Genomic DNA, 26168 nt, shown 5'->3' with positions numbered 1-26168 from the left:
AAGCGGTAACCCCCGAGCCACACTCAGGATTACCCCGGAATGATACTCATCTTCCCCTGTGACCTCCGCCGTCCTCCAACTGTCCTCCCGCTGTATGTTCAGCCGATGCCGGCACCTTTTTCCGGTTCCCTTCCCTGCGAGTGCCGCATCGCAGAGGAGTGGAACTGGCGGGAGATTAAAAAAAAAAAATGACATGATACAGTGTGATCTGTTAGAATTACAACTTTGTATCATTCCATTTCACCGAGAGGCTTTTCCAGTGCCCTGCCTGTACTTTTTGCGGTACTTTGTGCCTGGAAAATTGATAACGTCCGTGGCGTCCAAAAAGAGTTCTTTTAGCTCAAAAAACGCTTTTGGACGAACTGGAAAACAGCGACGGTGAATCGGAAATATTTGAAGAACTGAGAGATAGCGATTTGTGGGAAAACGTATTTCCATGCAAAACAATGTACCGCTTTTAGCACAAAAATTCTCACATAATCCGACCGCCAGGGAGGTTAAAGTAGAAGTAAACTCTGTTGTGCTAGTTTAAGCCTATAAGAGGCATCATTCTCTCACAGCTGGATCCTTAAAGTGATCCTATCGCTATGATAAAAAAAAAGGGAGTTTGCTGCGTCTTTTAAAAGTAGAAGCTGAATTTCCTGCACAGATTGCAGCGTCTAAACTTTGATTTGTTGCACAGCAAAAAGTGCCGCTGCAATCAGCACCTCTGAGTGTTAAAAAAAGGGAAATCACATTCCTGGTAAATCCATTGTGTGGGTTTATGTTGACCCCAAGACCCTGGAAACCCCTCCTGGCTCTTAATCTAACTTCTTTAACTTGTAATGAACTTCTAAGTGATTTAATTAGCATTTCCCCTGCTGGGCGCTGAGAGGTCTCTCCCTGGGCTTTGCATCACTCCAATGATTAACCACTTAAGCCCCGGAGGATTTTCCTGCTAAACGACCAGGGGGTATTTTGCGATTCGGCACTGGGTGACTTTAACAGACAATTGCGCGGTCGTGCGACGCTGTATCTAAACGAATTTGGCGTCCTTTTTTTCCCACAAACAGAGCTTTCTTTTGGTGGTATTTGATCACCCATGCGATTTTTACTTTTTGCGCTATAAACAAAAAAAGAGCGTACATTTTGCAAAAATAACAATATTTTTCACATTTTTTTTATATGAAATTCCCCAAAAAAAAAATGTAAAAATCAAAATTTTTTAAAATTTTCGGCCAATTTGTTTTATGCTACCTATGTTTGGTAAAAAAAATCGCAAAAAGCGTATTTTGATTGGTTTGCGCAAAAATTATCGCGTTTACTAACAAAGGGAAAGATTTCTGTAATTTTTGGTGTTTTTTTTTTTAACGTGTAATGGCGGCGATCTGCGATTTTTTTTTTTGCGGTACTGCGACATTGCGGCGGACAGATCGGACCCTTGACTGACATTTTTGACACTTTTGGGGTTACCAGTGACATTTCTACAGTAATCAGTGCTATACATATGCACTGTTACTGTAAAAATACACTGGTAGTGAAGGGGTTAACTTTATTTGGGAGGGAGGGGCTGTGTGTGTCCCTAGGGGCGTGCTTTCTACTGTGATTGGCTGTGGCTTGAGCTGTAAGGACACTGATCAACTTATCTACATACTAGATCCATGTGATCAGTGTCTTTACAGCAAGGAGAATGACAGGTGGCTTGTTTACACAAGCTGCCTGACATTCTCCCTCTCCCCCGCCGATCGCCGAGTGACCGGCGGACATCGGGTCCGCTGGTCACACGCGCGGGGGGGTCCGTGACCGCGCGGGAGCTCCCCAGAGCCTCACAGGCGAGCGACGTAGACCTACGTCACTCTGCCTGTGAGGGGCTGACTGCCGCAGTAAATATACTGTGAGCAGTCGGCAAGCGGTTAAGGACCGGGCCTATTTCTGACACTTGTTGTTTATAAGTTAAAATCTGTATTTTTTGCTAAAAAATGACTTAGAACCCCCAAACATTATATATATATATATATTGCGGGGGTTACGTTCCGGACCCAGCCGTGAAAAGTGAAATAGAATAGAAAAGCCCTATTAAAATGCATTGTAGGCATGTTTTTTTTACTGTCACTGTACGTGTAAAAGCAATTTAGGGTCTTTAAACACACTTTTAAAACAATAGAAACTCATTTAAACACATAAAAGATACTGAGAGACATAGCAAGAGCTATGAAAAACACAGAAATATTTCATTTTTAATGATTTATATAGTAAAATAACATTACAAAAAAAACGCAATATACCGGGACCGCAAAAACTGAACCGCGAAGGAGCGGGGGTTTACTATATATATATTTATATTTAGCAAAGACTCTGGAGAATAAAATGGCGGTTGTTTGCAGTATTTTTTGTCACATGGTATTTGCACAGTGGTCTTTAAAAAATATTTTTTTCTGGAAAAAATACACTTTACATTTCACTGCATTTAAAAAAAACTAAACAGTAAAGTTAGCCCAATTTTGTTCTATAATGTGAAAGATAATGTTACGCTGAGTAAATAGATACCCAACGTGTCACGCTTCAAAATTGCGCTCACTCGTGGAATGGCGACAAACATTTCTACTTAAAAATCTCCATAGGCGACGCTTTACAGATTACCAGTTTAGAGTTACAGAGGAGGTCGGGGGATGGAATTATTGCTCTCGTTCTAACGATCGCGGTGATACCTCACATGTGTGGTTTGAACACCTCTTACATATGTGGGCGTGACTTGCGTATGCGTTCCCTTCTGTGTGCGAGCTCGCAGGGAAAGGGTGCTATATATATATATATATATATATAATCTATAATCTATATAGTGTGTGTGTATATGTATGTGTGTGTCTATATATATATATATATATATATATATATATATATATATATATATATATATATATAAATATATATATATATATATATATATATATAAATTTTTTTTTTTTTTTTACCTTTTTTTATTTTTACACTGCCACTGTAAAAAAATGTTTTTGATCACTTTTGTTTCTATTACAATGAATGTAAACATCCCTTGTAATAGAAATAAGCAGGACAGGTCCTCTTTATTGTGAGATCTGGGGGTCAAAAAGACCTCACACCTCACATCTACACTAAAAAAGAAAAAGTAATTTTTTCATCATGGAAAAAAAATGGGCCCTTTAACCACTTACCGCATATCGACGTAGGGCTACGTGGGTAAACTATGCGGGGTTATACCGGGATGATGCCTCCAGCTAGAGACATCATCCCGGTACCGTGGTTTGAAGCCGACGGTCGGCTTTCCGTCGGTAACGACCGATGCGGCTCGGGAGCCGCTCGATCGTTACCCGGGGGGGGGCGGGAGGGGACGTCCCCCCCCCCCCTCCCGCCGCCTTCCGTGGCTTTGCTCGGGGCTCCATGACGTCACTTCCGGGTTACTGTGCTGCAAAAGGCGGCAGTTTTAAAAAACGGCTGTATGCAAAAATGCCGTTTTCGGCGTTTTGCATACAGGGAAGTGTAGTGGAGGGGTTTGGGGTCTTTTAGACCCTCGATCCCTCCATAAAGAGTACCTGTCACACATATTGCTGTCACAAGGGATGTTTACATTGCTTGTGACAGCAATAAAAGTGATCAGATTTTTTTTTTTTTTAAAAAAACCTGTAATAAAGTTGAAAAAAAATAAATAAATGTAGCCGCCCCCGTCACCGTTAGCTTGCGCACAAAAAAAAACGTATACGCAAGTCGAGCCGGGAATGAAATTGCTGTTCAAACCACACATGTGAGGTATCGCCGCGATCGCCAGAGCGTGGGCAATAATTTAAAAAAAAGAGCTACACTCTAACTCTAAACTGGTAACCGTTAAATAAATTTAAACGTCGCAGATTGAGATCTCTATTGACCGTAGTTTGTTGCCATCCCACGGGGGGGCGCAATTTTAAACCGTAACATGTTGGGTATCTATTTACTCGGCGTGACATCATCTTTCACAATATATAAAAAAAATGGGCTAACTTTACTGTTTAGTATTTTTTAAATGCAGTGAAATGTGATTTTTCAAATTTTTTCCAAAAAAATGGCGTTTTAAAGACCGCTGCGCAAATACCGCGTGACAAAAAATTTTGCAATGACCGCCATTTTATTCTCCAGAGTCTTTGATAAAAAAATATATATAATGTTTGGGGGTTCTAAGTAGTTTTCTAGGAAAAAATACTGGTTTTAACTTGTGAACAAAAAGTGTCCAAAATAGGGCTGGGGCTTAAGTGGTTAAGGCCGTTTGGAGGAAGCGACAAATGACGTCGCTCCGGTCCTCCAAGGCCATAGAGAGTGGAGTGAGTTGCCCTCACTTGACTTCCTGCCTAGAAGGGGGGGAAGATCAGATTGTTTTTTCCCCGCTACGGATGGCTCCAGTAAGCTGGGAAAACAACCAGAAAGGGGCACCTCTCCCGCCGCCCATAAAAGTGATCCCGCTGCAAATCCGCCGCTGGGACCACTTTTATAAGAAAGAGGACCGCCGCCCTGTAAGAAAATACCGGGGTTATGGCAGCTATCTGCTGCCATAACCCCGGTATTTAACGTCAAAGTAGCGACGTGGCCCGTAAGTGGTGAATAGAGACCTGAGGTCAGTCAGGGAACTACAATGCTCAGCAGGAGACAGGCATTCCCAACCCCCCTCCCCCCCCCCCCCCCAGAAATGCTGATATGCTGGTAAGTAGTGGCTGCCAAACTCTGGATCTAAATCACTGCCCACCGAATGGGTAATATTTTCATTTTCTTTGGGTTCACATTTTGGATCAGAATGACAGAGTTACATCTGTTCATCCCTCCATGTGTAATCAGCGCCAGGACAAGGTCATCTAGAGCCCAGGACAAAGATGCCAAATTGTGCCCCCTGCCCCCCCAAGATGTATGAGCTTTATGTGTCAGCGAAAATCTCCTCCCCCTCAAAAAAAAAAATCGAGCACGATTCTGCATGCTCGCCCCTAAGCAAAAAATCCTCCTCCTCCCAGTACAAATCTGCCCCCCCGCTGAAATCACCCCTCTCAGCACAAATCCTCTACCCCCTCAAATTTTCCCTCCAAGCAAAAATCCCCCCCCCCCACACACACTCCAAATCCCCTCTTCCAGCATAACTCCCCCCCCCCCCCCAGACTGGCTAGAATCTCTCTTCCCATTCGTCCTGCTGCTGGTGGTGCACCTCACCTGGGGCAGATTTCATGCTTATATTTTAGAACTGCGCGGCTTTACAGAGGTTCTGGTTAGAAGTGACTGAATGTATAGAGAAGTGACTACTCTCTGTGTTAGACCCGCTATTGAAGTCTCCTGGGACTAGTCCATGCCCTGGCACCTAAAAGAGCAATACATACCCTTTTCACCTTGCTATTCTACTATGAAAAAAAGATGATAGTTCTCTCCTGGAAAAAGCCTTCACCCCCCCCCCCCCCTGCGCCGCCGCTCATTAACCACTTATTAACCACTTCAGCCCCGGAAGGTTTTACCCCCTTCCTGACCATGCCCTATTTTGCTATTCGGCACTGCGTTACTTTAATGGACAATTGCGCGGTCGTGCGACGCTGTACCCAAATACAATTGATGTCCTTTTTTTCCCCACAAACAGAGATTTCTTTTGGTGGTATTTGATTGCAATTTTTATTTTTTGCACTATAAACTAAAAAAGAGCGACAATTCTGAAAATAAAAACAATATTTTTCACATTCTGCTATACAACATTCCCAAAAATAAAAAAAAAAACATTTAAAAATATTTTTTTTTTAACATTTTAGGTCAATTTGTTTTCTGCTACATATTTTTGGTAAAAAACAATCGCAATAAGCGTATTTTGATTGGTTTGCGCAAAAGTTATAGCATCTACAAACTAGGGAAAGATTTATGTCATTTTTTTTTTTTTACTAGTAATGGCGGCAATCTGCAAATTTTTTTTTTTTGCGAGACTGTGACATTGCGGCGGACAGATCGGACCCCTAACTGACATTTTTGGGGGGACCAGTGACATTACTACAGTAATCAGTGCTACAAATATGCACTGTCACTGTACTAATGACAGACAGGGAAGGGGTTAACATTATGGGTGATCAAGGGGTTAAATGTGAGCCTAGGGTTTTTTTTTTTATAACTGTGGGGGGGGGGGGGGCTTTTGAAATGACCATAGAGACGTGATCCTATATAGGAGGAGGAGCTCTATGATCATTCCAGGGAGAAGAACGGTCAGCTGTGTTTACAACATCCGACTGTTCTTCTCTCTCATCGGGGAGCGATCGCAGGTGGCAGGCGGCAATCGGAGCCGCCTGCCTGCTGCATCGGCTTCCCTGCTGATGAGCAGGGGCGGGAGCGTGCCACCGACGGCGTGTAATCGCCCCCTAGCCTCCCGAGAGCGGGCGCCGTACAGTTACGCCGATTTGCCTGAGAGTGGCCGTTGTTCCCCTCTCTCTCTGTAACCATAACCAAAAGGAAAAAACCCTCCAAAGGTGGGACTATTAATAGGCATAATTGGACACCAGGAAAAAATGCTTAACAGTTATATAAAAAAAAAAATATATATATATTATATATATATATATATATATATATATATATATATATTTTTTTTAATAAAAAAAAATGTATATTTTCACCTATTATTTATTTTATTTTTACACTGTCCGTTTTCGTTTTTTTTTTTTTTTTATTGCTCACATTTATTCTGAAATGTAAACATCCCTTGTGATAGAAATAAGACATGACCGGTCCTCTTTATGGAGATATCTGCGGTCTGTGTGACCCCCAGATATCTCCATTACACTGGAAAGCCTGACATTTAATAAAAACACTGATCTTTGCATTCCAAGAAAAAAAAAAAATGGCAGCATTTACATCTACCAGAGCCGGGAGTAACGGTGTGACATCAATTCTGGCCTCTCAGGATTAAAGAGAAGGCCAGAGACCATCCAGTTTTCAGCCAGCTCTGTAGTAACCTGGTGCCGCTGCCGGATCAGACCCCAGGATCTCTGATCAAATGGGAGAGGCGCTGATGATCGGCGGCCTGCTGCCTGTAAAAGCAATCCAGCAGCTAATCAGCCGCTAGGATGGCTTTTACACTGTAGGGAATTGCTGGCTGAAAAGAAAGAGATCTGGGGGATGCCCGTAGCTGCAGCTGTAATCCCGATATCTCCACTTCAAGTCCAGGACGTCAAATGTCGTCCTTTGGGCAGGAACTGGTTAAACCTAAGGACCGAAGATTTGTAATACATTGCAGCTTAGCAGTCCTTCGATGTGGTGGCTGCATTCCATTTCTTTTGCTCAGGATTTTTTCCTCTACGTTCACCTGGTAACAGGGTGATAAAAAAATCAATGATTTAAAAAAAAAAAAAATCGGATTTCTTTTTATTTAAATCTGATTTTTTTGATTTTTTATCAAATTTATTCTAATAACCTGCTTTTGGAGTAAAAATCTATCTGAAGCCTGGAGGAAAGTAATGGGCAATCCAGGGTCTCCAGAGCTTTTCATAGGAGAGCACTCTGCATCTTTTATATTATAACTAAAAATTGGGTTATATATTGTGTTTTTCACCCATTGTGTGAATGTCATTAAATATTTCTTATTTCACTCTCTAGAAATGGACACGCCTCTGCAAGCAGAAGATAAAGAGCAACCCCAATGACCCGGGCCCAGTTTCCAACTATGTGTATCAGATATTCAGGTATTAATCGTATTGATTAACGTTTGCAGGATGTCAGTAGCAGGCTAAGGCAGGCCATACATTATACATTTTTTTTTTTTTCAACCAGTGGGTTGAATGAAAAAAAAAAAAATGCAGATTCCCCCCATGCACCTCGTATCACTCTTGTGTTTTCACGGCGATGAGCCTTCCCTGCTGTCAGAACATGATGATCAGTGCTGCTGGTTTTAGCTGGTGGCACTTATCATTTGGGAAAAACTAGACGGGGGTTGTACAGAGACGCCTGACTCCTGTTTAGTAGGGGTGACTGCTGTGCAGTAGGGGTGACTCCTGTGCAGTAGGGGTGACTCCTGTGCAGTAGGGGTGACTGCTGTGCAGTAGGGGTGTCTCCTGTGCGGTAGGGCTGACTCCTGTGCGGTAGGGGTGACTCCTGTGCAGTAGAGGTGACTCCTGTGCAGTAGGGGTGACTCCTGTGCAGTAGGGGTGACTCCTGTGCAGTAGGGGTGACTCCTGTGCAGTAGGAGTGACTCCTGTGCAGTAGGAGTGACTCCTGTGCGGTAGGGGTGACTCCTGTGCAGTAGGAGTGACTCCTGTGCAGTAGGAGTGACTCCTGTGCAGTAGGGGTGACTCCTGTGCAGTAGGGGTGACTCCTGTGCAGTAGAGGTGACTCCTGTGCAGTAGGGGTGACTCCTGTGCAGTAGGGGTGACTCCTGTGCAGTAGCGGTGACTCCTGTGCAGTAGGGGTGACTCCTGTGCAGTAGGGGTGACTCCTGTGCAGTAGGGGTGACTCCTGTGCAGTAGGGGTGACTCCTGTGCAGTAGGAGTGACTCCTGTGCAGTAGGGGTGACTCCTGTGCAGTAGGGGTGACTCCTGTGCAGTAGGGGTGTCTCCTGTGCAGTGGGGGTGACTCCTGTGCAGTAGAGGTGACTCCTGTGCAGTAGGGGTGACTCCTGTGCAGTAGGAGTGACTCCTGTGCAGTAGAGGTGACTCCTGTGCAGTAGGGGTGACTCCTGTGCAGTAGGAGTGACTCCTGTGCAGTAGGGGTGACTCCTGTGCAGTAGGGGTGACTCCTGTGCAGTAGGGGTGACTCCTGTGCAGTAGGGGTGACTCCTGTGCAGTAGCGGTGACTCCTGTGCAGTAGGGGTGACTCCTGTGCAGTAGAGGTGACTCCTGTGCAGTAGGAGTGACTCCTGTGCAGTAGCGGTGACTCCTGTGCAGTAGGGGTGACTCCTGTGCAGTAGCGGTGACTCCTGTGCAGTAGGGGTGACTCCTGTGCAGTGGGGGTGTCTCCTGTGCAGTGGCGGTGACTCCTGTGCAGTAGCGGTGACTCCTGTGCAGTAGGGGTGACTCCTGTGCAGTAGGGGTGACTCCTGTGCAGTAGCGGTGACTCCTGTGCAGTAGGGGTGTCTCCTGTGCAGTAGGGGTGTCTCCTGTGCAGTAGGGGTGACTCCTGTGCAGTAGGGGTGACTCCTGTGCAGTAGGGGTGACTCCTGTGCAGTAGGGGTGACTCCTGTGCAGTAGGGGTGACTCCTGTGCAGTAGGGGTGACTCCTGTGCAGTAGGGGTGACTCCTGTGCAGTAGAGGGTGATGATACATGGATAGAAATGTTGGCTGGCCCCTACTGAACCAGACAAACTCTAATCCATGTTTGGCGAGCTTAAATCTTCCAACTTCAACTCTCTGATCTTCATTTTTATGAAGCAAAAATCTGACCCCTGTATTGCACCCCTCAATGTGCCAACCAGTGCAGGGTCACAGAGAGGGATTGCTGAGCTCTGTTGTGGAAATAATCTCTCTCCCACTAAGTAAGTGAGAAGAAGTGAACAGGGAAGAGGAGTCGTTACCCCCCCACCTGTGCATAAACAAAGGGAGGTAGCCTGGAATACAGATCAAAGCAGAGGCCACACCCCATCTAAATTAAATGCACAATTCAGAGTTCTGCTGGAAGATCTCTATAAACAATTGCATGCAAAGTAATGCTTGTAAACTACATGGGGCAACCAGCAGTCCTGCAGCTGTGGGCCACTAATAGATACAGAATATAACAAATGCTTGTGTGTGTGAGACTCGGACCCCCAGAATACACCGCATAAATGTCTGCATGAGAGACGGGACCCTGGTACATGCTATACCTATGAGAGTAAGGACCCCAGAATACACCTCATAAATGTCTACGTGAGAGACGGGACCCTGGTACATGTTAGACATATGAGAGTAAGGACCCTGGTACATGTTATACATATGAGAGTAAGGACCCCAGTAAGGACTCTGGTACATGCTAGATCTATGAGAGTAAGGACCCCAAAATACACCACATAAATGTCTGCATTAGACACAGGACCCCAGTACACGCTATATCTATGAGAGTAAGGACCCCAGTATACACTGCATAAATATCTACATGAGAGATGGGACCCTGGTACATGCTATAATCTGTGAGAGTAAGGACTCTGGTACATGCTATATCTATGAGAGTTAGGACCCCGGTAAGGACCCTGGTACATCCTTTACCCATGTCTGCATGAGAGTCAGTAAAGATATTTGCCAGCAGACCATGGAGCTTCAGATTGAGTCCAAACGGTTTTTATTGAAGCAATGATCAATATCACAAACAAGAGCATGCAATGTTTTAGAGTCACACAGGACCTCCTTGATGAAGGGGTCCTTTGTGACTGAAATGTTGCACACTCTTGTTTGTAAAGGGATAATTTTTCAATATAAACCGCCTGAACTCTATCTGAAGATCTGTGATGTGCTGGCAAAAATCTTCACTGTGTCATGTGTGATCCAGTCTCCAGCATGTGGACCCCAGCATATACCACAGTAATAGTGTAATATGTCTGCAAGAAGGTCCGAACCCCAGCACCCTGCATAAGTGTCTACATGAGAGTCAGGACCCCAGTGCACGATAAACACATCTCTGCATGAGAGTCAGGAGCCAAGCACATACTACACCCATGTCTGCATGAGAGTCAGGAGCCAAGCACACACTACACCCATGTCTGCATGAGAGTCAGGAGACAAGCACACACTACACCCATGTCTGCAGGAAAGTCAGGAGCCAAGCACACGCTACACCCATGTCTGCATGAGAGTCAGGAACCAAGCACACGCTACACCCATGTCTGCATGAGAGTCAGGAGACAAGCACACGCTACACCCATGTCTGCATGAGAGTCAGGAGCCAAGCACACACTACACCCATGTCTGCATGAGAGTCAGGAGCCAAGCACACACTACACCCATGTCTGCATGAGAGTCAGGAGACAAGCACACACTACACCCATGTCAGCATGAGAGTCAGGAGACAAGCGCACACTACACCCATGTCAGCATGAGAGTCAGGAGCCAAGCGCACACTACACCCATGTCTGCATGAGAGTCAGGAGCCAAGCACACACTACACCCATGTCTGCATGAGAGTCAGGAGACAAGCACACACTACACCCATGTCTGCAGGAAAGTCAGGAGCCAAGCACACGCTACACCCATGTCTGCATGAGAGTCAGGAACCAAGCACACGCTACACCCATGTCTGCATGAGAGTCAGGAGACAAGCACACGCTACACCCATGTCTGCATGAGAGTCAGGAGCCAAGCACACACTACACCCATGTCTGCATGAGAGTCAGGAGCCAAGCACACACTACACCCATGTCTGCATGAGAGTCAGGAGACAAGCACACACTACACCCATGTCAGCATGAGAGTCAGGAGACAAGCGCACACTACACCCATGTCAGCATGAGAGTCAGGAGCCAAGCGCACACTACACCCATGTCTGCATGAGAGTCAGGAGACAAGCACACGCTACACCCATGTCTGCATGAGAGTCAGGAGACAAGCACACGCTACACCCATGTCTGCATGAGAGTCAGGAGACAAGCACACACTACACCCATGTCAGCATGAGAGTCAGGAGACAAGCACACACTACACCCATGTCTGCATGAGAGTCAGGAGCCAAGCACACACTACACCCATGTCTGCATGAGAGTCAGGAGACAAGCGCACACTACACCCATGTCAGCATGAGAGTCAGGAGCCAAGCGCACACTACACCCATGTCTGCATGAGAGTCAGGAGACAAGCACACACTACACCCATGTCTGCATGAGAGTCAGGAGACAAGCACACGCTACACCCATGTCTGCAGGAAAGTCAGGAGCCAAGCACACGCTACACCCATGTCTGCATGAGAGTCAGGAACCAAGCACACGCTACACCCATGTCTGCATGAGAGTCAGGAGACAAGCACACGCTACACCCATGTCTGCATGAGAGTCAGGAGCCAAGCACACACTACACCCATGTCTGCATGAGAGTCAGGAGACAAGCACACACTACACCCATGTCTGCATGAGAGTCAGGAGACAAGCACACACTACACCCATGTCTGCATGAAATGAAGGGACGCATTAGGCACTGCATAGGTGTCTGCACAAGAGTTCTGACCCGTTCTTTTATTATGCTCTGAATTTCTTCCTGGTATCTGAAGCACGGCCTGCAATGCCATTACACTGAAAAGCTGCGTAAAGTGAAATCAATGCATTGCTATTGTACATCAGAACTAATAATCACCTGTGCCTGCGTCTGTCCTTTTCACTTTAGGATCGCTGGTCAGTAAACCAATATTTTAAAATATTTAAAAACGTATCTAATTCTTGTATTTTTTCCCGTTTCAGCGCCCCAGAACATCCGATTGCCAAACTGGTCCGGCGTCTCCAGTGCCAGATTTACAGCCGCTTATACCTGATTATCAGCAAAGACCCGTCTCAGGAACCTTCAGCCTCTGATATCGGTCACCAGTCACTCCCAGTAGAACCCGTTTCCTTACCGGCCCCAGGGGGTTCTAAACTGAAAAGCTCTCGGAGCCTGTATTGCCTCCCCACCAGCTGCCCGCGACCCTCTGTCCAGCACAGCCGCTCTATAGGGGAGGAGCTGCAGAGCCTCGCCAGTCGTACAGATTACCGCAATGACAGAGAGACGGACAAAAAGGACATTGAGAGCTCATATGAGGACCTGGAACACTTGTTGTCTCCTTCGGCCCTCTCTGGACCTGCGGCTCTCCAGAGATTGTCCGCATCGCAGTATTTGAGTACGGTGGTGAAAGAGATCCACAATGCCAGAGGTAAGTGCTGGGAGAGCCTAAAATAAACTCCAGACAGGTACAGAAGACACAAAGTCATGTTACTCTTTATTCTTTCATGTACTATGAAATGTGTTTTTTCCCCTTCTCGCCTGGCCTATTGTAATATGACAGCTGGGTGGGAGCGCTGTTGTTCTGGAAGGATGTCCTATGTGATGTCTTCCTAGGATCGGGCTTTGCTCCGACTCGATCTGTCACCCACCATGTCCACTGGACACGGCCAATGACAGATCACTGTACCGGCCTGTTTGCCTGTACCATGTGATCGCTGTGGCAAATCACAGCAGATTATATATAGGATGGTGGCGCTTGGTGAAAATGTACACAATTCAAAGTATAAACATAAAACAACCAATCAAGCTGCCAGCACCTGATCCTGAATAAGAGAAAACAGATCTAAAATAGCATATAAAAATAATGGTGCAGCGCTATGATTTCTCGGAATGAATAACTCATAAGTCCATCAGTCCATATATATATATATTAGTATGAAAAGACGTGAATCATTCCAAACAAAAAGATTCCCCAGAGTATGTGCTTATTCCCCAATAGCATATGCATGCAGATCTTCAACTACCAGAAGCCACCACCATAAGGGATAAATCAGCCTCTTACCGGATCGCTAGGATCCTTATTACAGGGATCATAGAAAGCAGGAAGCCAATAATGGCTACACATCAATGGAGGTCTCTCTATTGCTCTTTCACCAATCGGTCACAAGGGTTATCCAATCATGTGAAGAAAAACAGCTCCCATAGTGTAATACTGTCACATGGATTTATTAGGCATAAAAAGACAATTGGCAACTTGCAATCGGTCAGGATCAGCAGAGCATGTCATGTGGAATCTCCAAGGATCGGTTTCCAACCAGGAAAATGGCTGCCGTGTCCCCCGCCCGTAGTGACGTGTCGTGCCACAAGCTCCTCCTATGCGTTTCGTCTGACGTCATCAGGGGGTGTGGCTAAGCGGCAAGCACTTTCGTTTCACTGCGGGGGGGGGGGGAACCAGGGGAGCACACAGGGGCCCAGAGACAGCAGAACACAAGTGAACTGGATAGGAGGAGTGGGGGGGGGCAGCATACAGAGGAACCAATCTCCTCCATTTTCTTCCTGCAGCTACAGGAGGAAAAAGGAGGACAGTGATTTCTCTACATGCTGCCCCCTCCCCCCTCCTATCCAGGTGTACAGGCGAGCCGCAAGGGGCCCGGTTGCAATTGCCACCCCTGTAGTTACGCCCCTAGTGTGATATGTTACAGAAATGTGTAAATCTTAGAACTGGATATAAGGAAGTATAAATGATTTTGCAGGTAAGGCTGCACTCACTTATCTGTGTGAATGGCTGGATTCCAGCGTTGGAGTCCCATCCCCCCGGGAGAAGTGACGGAGTTCCAGCTTAACCTTCTGCAGCTCAGAAAGAGGACAATCTGTCTAGGTGTAAGGAGGCGGGGGACACACTGGGAGAGATTTACTAAAACTGGAGAGTGCAGAATGTGGTGCAGATGTGCCTGGCAGCCAATCAGCTGCTAACTTCAGCTTCTTCAATGAGGCTTTGACAATAAAACCTGGAAGCTGATTGTTTTTTATGCAGAGCTGCACCAGATCCTGCGCTCCTCCGTTCTTGTAGATCTCCCCCACACAGTATACTGTCTGACACACGGTAAATGTGACCCAATTTATATGTGATTAATCAGCGATATCGATGTTGGATGAGCTCGTCCTTTATTACATAACTATAGTGTGACTGCTGGGGAGGATATACTGAACACTTCCAGCAGAGGTCAGCATAGAGTCCTCCTATATACATAGATTGGAGGTCAGACAGGGGAGGTGACAATGTGACATCTGTATGGGGTGACACAAGAGGAAAGTCTGGACCTATCTGCGTTTTCCAGTGCCTTAGTAGGTCAGCAGTCAGATTCTCTTCAGCAGAGATCTTATTTCAGAAGACGTTTCAGCGCTAGATGTAAAATAATAATAAATACTCAGATCTTTGCAGGTAAAAAAATGTGCATTTTTTTTATGGAGCCTGCAGAGCATTGCACCTAGGATCAGCAGATTGTGGCTGCAGTGCCAGGCTCCTGCAGACTCTCAGTATAGCGGTCTACCCACACCTCCTGTACCTCCTCACCTCCTGTACCTCCCCTACCTTCCATACCTCCCCTACCTTCCATACCTCCTCTACCCTCCATACCTCCTGTACCTCCCTACCTTCCATACCCTCCATACCTCCCCTACTTTCATACCTCCGGCACCCTCCATACCTCCTCTGCCCTCCATACCTCCCCTACCTTCCATACCTCCTGTACCTCCGCACCTCCTGTACCTCCCCTACCTTCCATACCTCCCCTACCCTCCATACCTCCCCTACCTTCCATACCTCCCCTACCCTCCATACCTCCCCTACCCTCCATACCTCCCCTACCTTCCATACCTCCCCTACCTTCCATACCTCCATACCTCCCCTACCCTCCATACCTCCCCTACCTTCCATACCTCCCCTACCTTCCATACCTCCCCTACCTTCCATACCTCCCCTACCTTCCATACCTCCCCTACCTTCCATACCTCCCCTACCTTCCATACCTCCCCTACCTTCCATACCTCCTGTACCTCCCGCACCTCCTGTACCTCCCCTACCTTCCGTACCTCCACACCTCCTGTACCTCCCCTACCCTCCATACCTCCTCTACCCTCCATACCTCCCCTACCTTCCATACCTTCCACACCTCCTGTACCTCCCGCACCTTCCATACCTCCTGTACCTCCCTACCTTCCATACCCTCCATACCTCCCCTACTTTCATACCTCCGGCACCCTCCATACCTCCTCTGCCCTCCATACCTCCCCTACCTTCCATACCTCCTGTACCTCCCGCACCCTCCATACCTCCCACACCCTCCATACCTCCTGTACCTCCCTACCTTCCATACCCTCCATACCTCCCCTACTTTCATACCTCCCGCACCCTCCACACCTCCTGTACCTCCCGCACCCTCCATACCTCCTGTGCCTCCATACCTCCTGCACCTGTCCCCCCCCCCCGTATCCTCCATATTTCCCATTCCTTCCTTACCTCCCACAACCCTCCATACCTCCCCTACCTTCGATACCTCCCATACCTTGTGTACCTCCCATACCTCTTCTATTTTCCACACCTCCCACACCCTCCATACCTCCAGCACTTTCCATACCTCCTGTACCTCCATACCTTCTGTACTTTCCATACCCCCCACACTTTCCTTGCCTCCCATACCTTCCTTAACTCCCACACCCTCCATACCTCCCACACCCTCCATACCTCCCCTACCTTCCACACCTCCCCTACCTTCCACACCTCCCCTACCTTCCACACTTCCCCTACCTTCCATACTTCCCCTACCTTCCATACTTCCCCTACCTTCCATACTTCCCCTACCTTCCATACTTCCCCTACCTTCCATACTTCCCCTACCTTCCATACCTCCTGTACCTTCCAAACTCTCCACACCCTCTTACCTCCCGTACTCTCCATACCTCCCGTACTCTCCATACCTCCCGTACTCTCCATACCTCCTGTGCCCTCCAATTCAAACTAAGTGTAAAATGAGGGAAACAAATACAGAAGTTCTCTTTGGTCAGTGTGAACCAAACAACCAGCAGATCGGACATCCAGGCAGCTGAAGATCTATGCAAATCCTGACTTTCCTGTAACCTCCCTGCAACAACCAGTCTTTGTGATCTGCTGGTCAGCACTCGGCATCATAGCTCACATTTCTGCAGTGCATACCGGGTCCTTGTTATCCACCTATAAAGGGAACTCCGAACCTTCACCCAGTGCCATGTACCGGATAGAGGTCTGCCTGTCTCTGACTTCTCTCTGACTCTCCATGCCTTGGATTATTCCATTATTATCTTTGGACTGTATTTGTATTCAGCTTGTCAGAACTTCTCTTCATCATTGTCCCGTCACTTCTCCTATGGAGTTTCTTTGATATATTTGCTTGTCTGGAACCTGGACTCTGCCTGCACTGGATCTGGCCATCAATCTGCTGTCTCTGCTACTGTCTGTCCCTTACATCGCTCCAGCAATAGTCCGACCTGTTGTTGGCTTTTTCCTCCGGCACCCCAAGGGTCTACTGAAGTCCGTGATCCTTTTTATTGGTTAGTGGGGCACCCCAAGGGTCTACCGAAGTCCGTGATCCTTTTTATTGGTTAGTGGGGCACCCCAAGGGTCTACCGAAGTCCATGATACTTTTTATTGGTTAGTGGGGCACCCCAAGGGTCTACCGAAGTCTGTGATACTTTTTATTGGTTAGTGGGGCACCCCAAGGGTCTACCGAAGTCTGTGATACTTTTTATTGGTTAGTGGGGCACCCCAAGGGTCTACCGAAGTCCGTGATACTTTTTATTGGTTAGTGGGGCACCCCAAGGGTCTACTGAAGTCCGTGATACTTTTTATTGGTTAGTGGGGCACCCCAAGGGTCTACTGAAGTCTGTGATCCTTTTTATTGGTTAGTGGGGCACCCCAAGGGTCTACTGAAGTCCGTGATACTTTTTATTGGTTAGTGGGGCACCCCAAGGGTCTACTGAAGTCTGTGATACTTTTTATTGGTTAGTGGGGCACCCCAAGGGTCTACTGAAGTCTGTGATACTTTTTATTGGTTAGTGGGGCACCCCAAGGGTCTACCGAAGTCTGTGATACTTTTTATTGGTTAGTGGGGCACCCCAAGGGTCTACTGAAGTCCGTGATACTTTTTATTGGTTAGTGGGGCACCCCAAGGGTCTACCGAAGTCTGTGATACTTTTTATTGGTTAGTGGGGCACCCCAAGGGTCTACCGAAGTCCGTGATACTTTTTATTGGTTAGTGGGGGCCACCCGCTATATTTAGGGCCAATACAGGAGGAGAGAGAACAGGAAAAGTTGGGGCTTGAATGTAACTTTAGCCGACCTTTTCTCAGGATTTATTGATCCTTTTTGACATTCTGCTTTCATTGCCGGTAACTTTTACTTCTGTGTTTCCTCTTCGCAGGCTCAAGTTTTTTTTTTTTTTTCAGTTTTAGATTGACCGGTTCACTTTTTTTTAATAATATGTTATTTACTCCCCTCGTAGATTTTGTAATACAGAAGATAGTTTTCACGTGTTACCATTGTGTCTCCATTCTCCAGATTTGTTGGTGTCATCCTCTGTGCTGTCTCTGGATCTTCCCATCACACCGCCAGTGAAAGAAGTGTGCCTGGAATGTATAGATGAAAGCTTCTTTCCCCCTCTATGGCCGGCACTACTGGCTCTCTACAGGTAACATCGCCACTCATATTTCCTATGAAAGTAGCAGTATGGCCTCTCCTTATTAATAACCAATATGTACTGCAGCACCGAAAGGTGAACCGCAGGTATTCTATGGTCTTGAAGTGATATTAAAGGCAGAGTTTAAAAAAATAAAAAAAAAGTCATACATACCTGCTCTGTGTAAGGGTTTTGCACAGAGCAGCCCCAATCCCCTTTTCTTGGTTCCCCCACTGGCACTCCTGGTCCCTCTTGCTATGGGGGTGTCCTGCCGAATTTTCCAAATTGACTAAATCTCCAACCCGCATCACTTCCGGTTGGAGAGCTCGGCAAGTTGCTGCTACTGAACGCCAATGCCTGTTCACAGAGAACTCCCAACGCTGTGCATGAGAGTTGGAATTTTCGGCAGGACAATTCAATACTACGCGGACATTGGCGTTCGCACATGCGCAGTAGTGGCAACTTGCCGAGATCTCCAACTGGAAGTGACGTGGGTTGGAGATCTCGGCAAGTTGGAAATTTGGGCAGGACAGGGGCACCCCAGCAAGATCACTCCCAAGCTTCTTCTCTGTGTGTCTATTTACACACAGAGCGCAGCTCGCCCCCCCCCCCCCCCACCTCTCATTGGCTCACTGGCCATTGGCTCCCAATGCTGTCCCAACCAGCTGAGGCTCCCGTGCATGATGCTGGTGGAAAAAAGAAGAAAACAGGCCTCTGAGTGTAGACGATTACTGTACATATTTGATGATAAAGTAGAGGAGTAAAACTCGCATGGAAGACATCGGTAGTAGGCACAGAGAGAAGATCCGGTGAACGGAGGCTGCACTTGTCCGCCCGGGGGGGGGGGGGGGGGCGTTTCCGCTACTCGTGAAGCTGTCCTGGTTGGATGTTGGTATGGTGGTGAATGGTGGAAGCGAGGGCTGGAACACTTTCTAAATAGAATTTCTCAGATGATTGAGGGTGCAATTGCCAACATCTTTTATTGGACTTTTTGTATGTATAGGAGTATCTCCTCTTTAACCACTTGCTAACCGCCGCACGACTATTTACTGCGGCAGTCATCCCCCTACAGGCAAAGTGACGTAGTACTACGTCGCTCACCCCCGCTTGTCCCCTGCTTAGCCAGCGTGTGTGACCGGCGGCTCTGATGTCCACCGGCCACTCGCGATCTCCCTCAGGAGAGGGAGGAAGACAGACAGCTGATGTAAACACAGCCGCCTGTCATTCTCCCTGATGTAATGACAGAGGCTATGCGAACCTGCTGTATAGGATCACATGTCTCTGTGATTACTTCATTAGCCACTCCCCCTAACAGTTAGAATCACGCCCCTAGGGACACACTTAACCCCTTGATCACCAATAAAGTTAACCCCTTCCCTGCCAGTGTCATTTTGACAGTAACAGTGCATATTTATAGCACTGATTACTGTAGTAATGTCACTGGTACCCCCAAAAGTGTCAAAAATGTCAGTCAGGCGTCCTAATTGTCAGCCGCAATGTCGCAGTCCCGCAAAAAAAAAAATCGCAGATCGCCACCATTACTCGTTAAAAAAAAAAACAATAAAAATGACATAAATCTTTCCCGTAGTTAGTAAACGCAAGAACTTTTGCGCAAACCAATCAAAATACGCTTATTGCAAATTTTTTTTTTTACCAAAAATATGTAGCAGAAAACAAATTGGCCTAAAATGTTAAAAAAAATTTGATTTTTAATAATTTAAAAAATAAAAATCGCACAGGTGATCAAATACCACCAAAAGAAAACTCTGTTTGTGGGAAAAAAAGGACGTCAATTTAATTTGGGTACAGCGTTGCACGGCTGCGCAATTGTCCGTTAAAGTCACGCAGTGCCGAATCTCAGAAAAGGGCCTGGTCATTGAGCAGCCAAATCCTCCGGGGCTTAAGTGGTTAAATGGGATTTTAAGGCAATTCTATAACAATATATTAGTTTCAAAAAACTATTAGATGGGCACCTTAAAGAGCACAACATACAGGGGTATACAATGTACAACATACAGGGGTATACAATGTACAACATACAGGGGTATACAATGTACAACATACAGGGGTATACAATGTACAACATACAGGGGTATACAATGTATAACATACAGGGGGTATACAATGTACAACATACAGGGGGTATACAATGTACAACATACAGGGGGTATACAATGTACAACATACAGGGGGTATACAATGTACAACATACAGGGGGATACAATGTACAACATACAGGGGGATACAATGTACAACATACAGGGGTATACAATGTATAACATACAGGGGGTATACAATGTACAACATACAGGGGGTATACAATGTACAACATACAGGGGGTATACAATGTACAACATACAGGGGTATACAATGTACAACATACAGGGGTATACAATGTACAACATACAGGGGTATACAATGTACAACATACAGGGGGTATACAATGTACAACATACAGGGGGTATACAAATGTACAACATACAGGGGGTATACAATGTACAACATACAGGGGGTATACAATGTACAACATACAGGGGGTATACAATGTACAACATACAGGGGGTATACAATGTACAACATACAGGGGGTATACAATGTACAACATACAGGGGGTATACAATGTACAACATACAGGGGTATACAATGTACAACATACAGGGGTATACAATGTACAACATACAGGGGTATACAATGTACAACATACAGGGGGTATACAATGTACAACATACAGGGGGTATACAATGTACAACATACAGGGGGTATACAATGTACAACATACAGGGGGTATACAATGTACAACATACAGGGATATACAATGTACAACATACAGGGGTATACAATGTACAACATACAGGGGGTATACAATGTACAACATACAGGGGGTATACAATGTACAACATACAGGGGGTATACAATGTACAACATACAGGGGGTATACAATGTACAACATACAGGGGTATACAATGTACAACATACAGGGGGTATACAATGTACAACATACAGGGGGTATACAATGTACAACATACAGGGGTATACAATGTACAACATACAGGGGTATACAATGTACAACATACAGGGGTATACAATGTACAACATACAGGGGTATACAATGTACAACATACAGGGGTATACAATGTACAACATACAGGGGGTATACAATGTACAACAAACAGGGGTATACAATGTACAACATACAGGGGGTATACAATGTACAACATACAGGGGGTATACAATGTACAACATACAGGGGTATACAATGTACAACATACAGGGGGTATACAATGTACAACAAACAGGGGTATACAATGTACAACATACAGGGGTTTACAATGTACAACATACAGGGGTATACAATGTACAACATACAGGGGGTATACAATGTACAACATACAGGGGGTATACAATGTACAACATACAGGGGGTATACAATGTACAACATACAGGGGTATACAATGTACAACATACAGGGGTATACAATGTACAACATACAGGGGTATACAATGTACAACATACAGGGGTATACAATGTACGGTTAACAGCAAACACACACACATCATAGGTTGAACTGGATGGACTGATGTCTTTTTTCAACCTCACTAACTATGTAACAATGTAACAATGTAACTATATGTATAAAATATATCTTTTTATCATTCACAAAAATAAAAAATTGTTAAAAACAATTCATGCACCGTGTTGTCTATGCCAAGAAAAACAACCTATGAAGACATATCATAAATCATGAAATATCGCCCAAGAAGTCTCTCAGTATGGAAAGAAAAGTTCCCTCTGTTGTTTTGTTTCCCATAAATATGAGTAGAAATGACGCCATTTTCTCCTCGCATCGGGAAAGACCCCCGGAGATTTCAGCTTGACCTTTACTAATTTTTATGGGAAACCATACAACAGAGGGAACTTTTCTTTCCATACGGAGAGAATGGCTTTTGGGGAAATTTCTATTGAAGGGGTCAACTTCTCTGTGACGTGTCCCAGAAGATTGCAGGGGGGAGGGGGAGAGGAGAACTTCCGCTCGAGCTGCCTCGAAGAGGGAGCGGGTACCTGTCAAATCTATGTACCCACTCCTCCCCCCCAAAGAAATGACATGCCAATTGTGGCATGTCAGGGGGTCAGCAATATTTAAAGCGGAAGTTCCTCTTTTGGGTGGATCGCCGTGTTAAGTTACTTACATAAGTGGATTTGTTACTTGTTTAGACTGGAAGTTCCCCACCAACAATGAATCTCCTTTGGATGGGATTCATGTAATTTGACTTCAAGCTCTATGCAGACGTCTGCGATAAATCAGTGAGACGGTGACATGGACGGGGGGATGGGATATCTATACAATCCTGTATACAAAGTATTGTTTCTGGTTGCAAGGAAGAGAAAATGTGCAATAAGCTGTGGTAATCAATACTTCTTTTAATTTGAGTCTTTGTTTGAATTTCTCAGACAGGTCCTCTCTGCACGGGAGGAATCCCTTCTGCAGATCATGGAGTTATACAGTACAGCGCCACCATCTGTTGTAGGAGTACCAACACGCCTGTACCCCGAGGACATCAAAGACCCATACAGATCAGCCGCAGAAGATCTAGAACAACTGACCAATCATCACACCCCAAACAAGAAGCTGGAGTGTATAGGTAAAGAAAGCATTGCTCAGAGAGAGTCTCTCTACTTGTGCTGCAGTACCATGTTTTACCTTTAGGTGGCACATGTGGAACTTGTTACTGCAGGTTAAAGTGATTGTAAATGTCAGTTATAAAAATAATAAATGTTATACTTTCCTGCTCTGTAAAATAGTATTGCACAGAGCAGCCCCGATCCTCCTCTTCAGGGGTCCCCCATCAGTGATCCGGTCTCCCCCCCCTCCCTGCTGAGTGCCTCCCATAGCAAGCCGCTTGCTATGAGGGCACTCGTGCAGGCTCGATCCTGGGCTGCACTGTTATTCTATTGACATGCACAACATGGCTCAGCCCCCCCCCCCCCCCCCCAGCTTCCTTGTCTCTGGATTTGATTGGCTGCTGCCTCCATATCCAGTATCCAGTGAGGCGAAAGAGAGAGCACAGGGAGCTGCTGCGCTGGATCAAAATCAGGCTCAGGTAAGTATGCGGGGGGGGGGGGGGACTGGACTTAAAATAAACTAATTGAAAAAATGTGCAAAAATACTAAATATACCGTGGAAATTTCGCAAAATCACGTATAAATAATTCATAATTTATATGAACTTTGTTGCATGAATTTGAAGTCCATATAAGGTCCATCAAAGTGCAGATAAGGTGCTCCTGTGCTTGCTATGTGCGTGAATGGGGATGATCTACTTGCCACAATGCGCTTGGTAGGAAGCATATAATGATGGTTTGCAGTATAATCCTCATACTCTTTAGCTTAGAATCCATGATAACGTTGGTGAGATCCTTGATGGTGTTAGTAAAGTATCCCAGAGTTCCCTCATGGAAAAGAAGAACCATCCATAGTGAAGAACGTTTTAACCAATTTTATTGTAAGACAAGAAATATACTGACAAACATAGTAGAATTAGAGGCATGTAAGACGCGGCGCGGTGGTTCGCTGCTCCCGCAGCGTGCGCTCCACCGGCCGGATATGATGTGGCAGTCCGCTCAGCCAATTGCTAGACGCGTTTCGCTGTCAATCACAGCGTCATCTGTAGCTCACTTAATTCTGTCCAAACAAGAGTCTAGTAGACATCCCGGGGATAATAAAGTTTGAAACACGAAATCATAAATTATAATGTAATAATAATAATAAATTTCATCAGTTTTGGAAGTGGAGATAATTCATTATGAGGGAGAATCTGTACTCTGACATGACCGAGCCAAAGAATGGAGTGGAAAGTAATGTGTTGGTTGTCCAATCCCACTTCTGCAGGGGTTTCCCCACCACTCCCTGAAGAATTATTAGGCCCAGAAATTTCCAAATCGCATCCTTGGTCACCGATTCCCACTTTCTGCATTTTGCAAACTTCCGATGCGTAGCCAATTGTTGCTCTTTGTAGCGGTTTATCTCCGTAAATATTTTTTTCAATAACTTCATCGGTCAGAAATAATTGTTGGTATGCCAAGGGGTTGTCATGGTCAGCGTCAGCTTTCATACCAGGTGCTCCAGTAAATGGGAATCATTGGGGCGCAGTCTATAGAGCACCAAGTCCGCACATCGCTGAGCTCAGTCGCAGAATCGTCGCTGTCGTCACTTTTAGTTCCCTGATGACGAATTTTCCCACTAATCGCTATCGCTCAGTTCTTCAAATAATTCCAATTCCCCGTCGCTGTTTTCCAGTTCGTCCAAAAGCGTTTGGAGCTAAAAGAACACTTTTTGGACGCCATGGGCGTTATCAATTTTCCAGGCACAAAGAGCCGCAAAAAGTAGATTACAGATTACACTGTATCATGTCATTTGTTTTATTTTTTTATTTTATTTTTCAATCTCCTGCTGGTTCCACCCCCCTGCGTCGCGGCGCTCGCAGGGAACGGAACGGGAAGACAGGTGCCGGCATCGGCCGAGCACACAGCGGCAGGACGGGGGTGGGGGGGTGGGGGGGCGTACAGTAGGGGAGGATGGGGGGGGAACACATGGGAAGGTGAGTGTGATTGCGGGGTATTCCCGAGTGTGGCTCAGGGTTTCCAGCTTTTGTTACTCTATATTAACCCCGAGCCACACTCGGGAATACCGCTAGGGAGGGAGGTTAAAACAAATGAACTCCTAGCTTGATATCGTTTTAAAATTTATTGCCACAAAAAAACCCCTCCTTGTTAAAATCCACTTACAAAAGGCAAAACAAATCAAGCGTGTCATCACATTCTCATACCACTCAACCAGCATGTATCAATCTCACCCCACGTCACTGTTCACTAATCGCAGTGATTCCCAGGATACAATACACACCGTCGGTAGTCCAGGTAGCCGCATGATCACGTTCCGACACGTTCCATCATCACGACTTCGGCTGGGGGCGTGGTCACACCTACAATATTATGCTGCAATAATATACTGCATATAATATATAATAATGCAATACCTGCAGTCACTGTAATATTGACATTGATATGTCTGTATTTTCCAGCAAAGACCCTGCGGGGGATATGCGAGTGTGCTGATGAGTATTGTGCCACCCCCGGGACTGCATCCATGTGAGTATCCTTCAAAACATACCATAAAATGAATATTTTCCTGACCAGAAGACCTATTGATTCCTATGTGCTCAGGGAAGATTTAGTAGTGTCACTTAGGAAACAACTTCTATCTGCTTTATCCTGTTTAACAAAAACAATTCTCCCCTTTTTTTTTTTAAACCATTTCCTGCCCAGGGATGTCATAGGATGTCCTGGACTTTTGGTGGAGATATCGGGATGATGGGTGCAGCTACAAGCATCATTCAGATATCTTTTTTTTTTTTCTGCTTGCAATTCCTTGCACAGTAAAAACGATCATAGAGGCTTGATTGTTTTTACAGGAGGTGGGAGGGGACGCCCCCCCCCCCAGGCCTCCCTCCGCTGTTTCTACTGGCTCGCCGGTGTGATCAGCAAGCCAGAGAAAGAATCGGCTGGAGGTGGCTGTTTACCATAGAGCTGACTGAGGACCAGATAGCACCCAGTCATCTCTATGACCTTCGGAGGCCGGGCGCGACAATATGACATCACGTCCGGCCTCGGCAGATGTAAACACTGATGTTTATTTACCTGGAGAGCCTGAGATTGCTTTTTTTTTTTTGGACCTTTCCAGCCTAAACGAGAGATGTGAGGTCCTATAGATCTCTCTGTAAAGAGGGTCTGTCATGCGCTTTTGCTATTACAAGGGACGTTTACATTACTTGTAATAGGAGTAAAAGTGTTAAAAAAATAAATCAATTTAAAAGGAAAGTGTGAAAATAAAAGTAAAATAAACCATAAATATAAAATCAAACCAGACGTGAGGTATCACTGCGATCGTTAGAGTGAGAGCAATAATTCTAGCCAAAGGTCTCCTCTGTAAGACCCGGTTCACACTGATGCGAGTGCTGGGTTCGCATGTAATGTCGGAGCGCACTGCTCCGACATTACATGCGATCAGCTGTGCGGTGCGAGTTTAGCCATACAGTTTGTATGGCTAA

General features: G+C 45.9%; 1 protein-coding gene across 1 annotated transcript in view; it reads left to right on the top strand.

Moving 5' to 3' along the window:
* Window positions 1-26168, top strand: part of VPS9D1 (VPS9 domain containing 1) — a 92773-nt gene that overhangs the window by 31260 nt on the left and 35345 nt on the right. Inside the window, exons 9-13 of the mRNA XM_082270233.1 lie at window positions 7588-7673; window positions 12338-12783; window positions 17947-18076; window positions 22514-22704; window positions 25143-25209. Of these exons, the coding sequence (XP_082126359.1) occupies window positions 7588-7673; window positions 12338-12783; window positions 17947-18076; window positions 22514-22704; window positions 25143-25209 (920 nt within the window). The remainder of the gene's footprint in view (window positions 1-7587; window positions 7674-12337; window positions 12784-17946; window positions 18077-22513; window positions 22705-25142; window positions 25210-26168) is intronic.

Source organism: Pelophylax lessonae, assembly GCF_965119305.1.
Source record: "Pelophylax lessonae genome assembly, chromosome: 10".
In the NCBI taxonomy this organism is placed as follows: Eukaryota; Metazoa; Chordata; class Amphibia; order Anura; family Ranidae; genus Pelophylax; species Pelophylax lessonae.
Note: the sequence above shows the minus strand (reverse complement) of the source record. Positions and strands in the feature narration are given on the sequence as shown.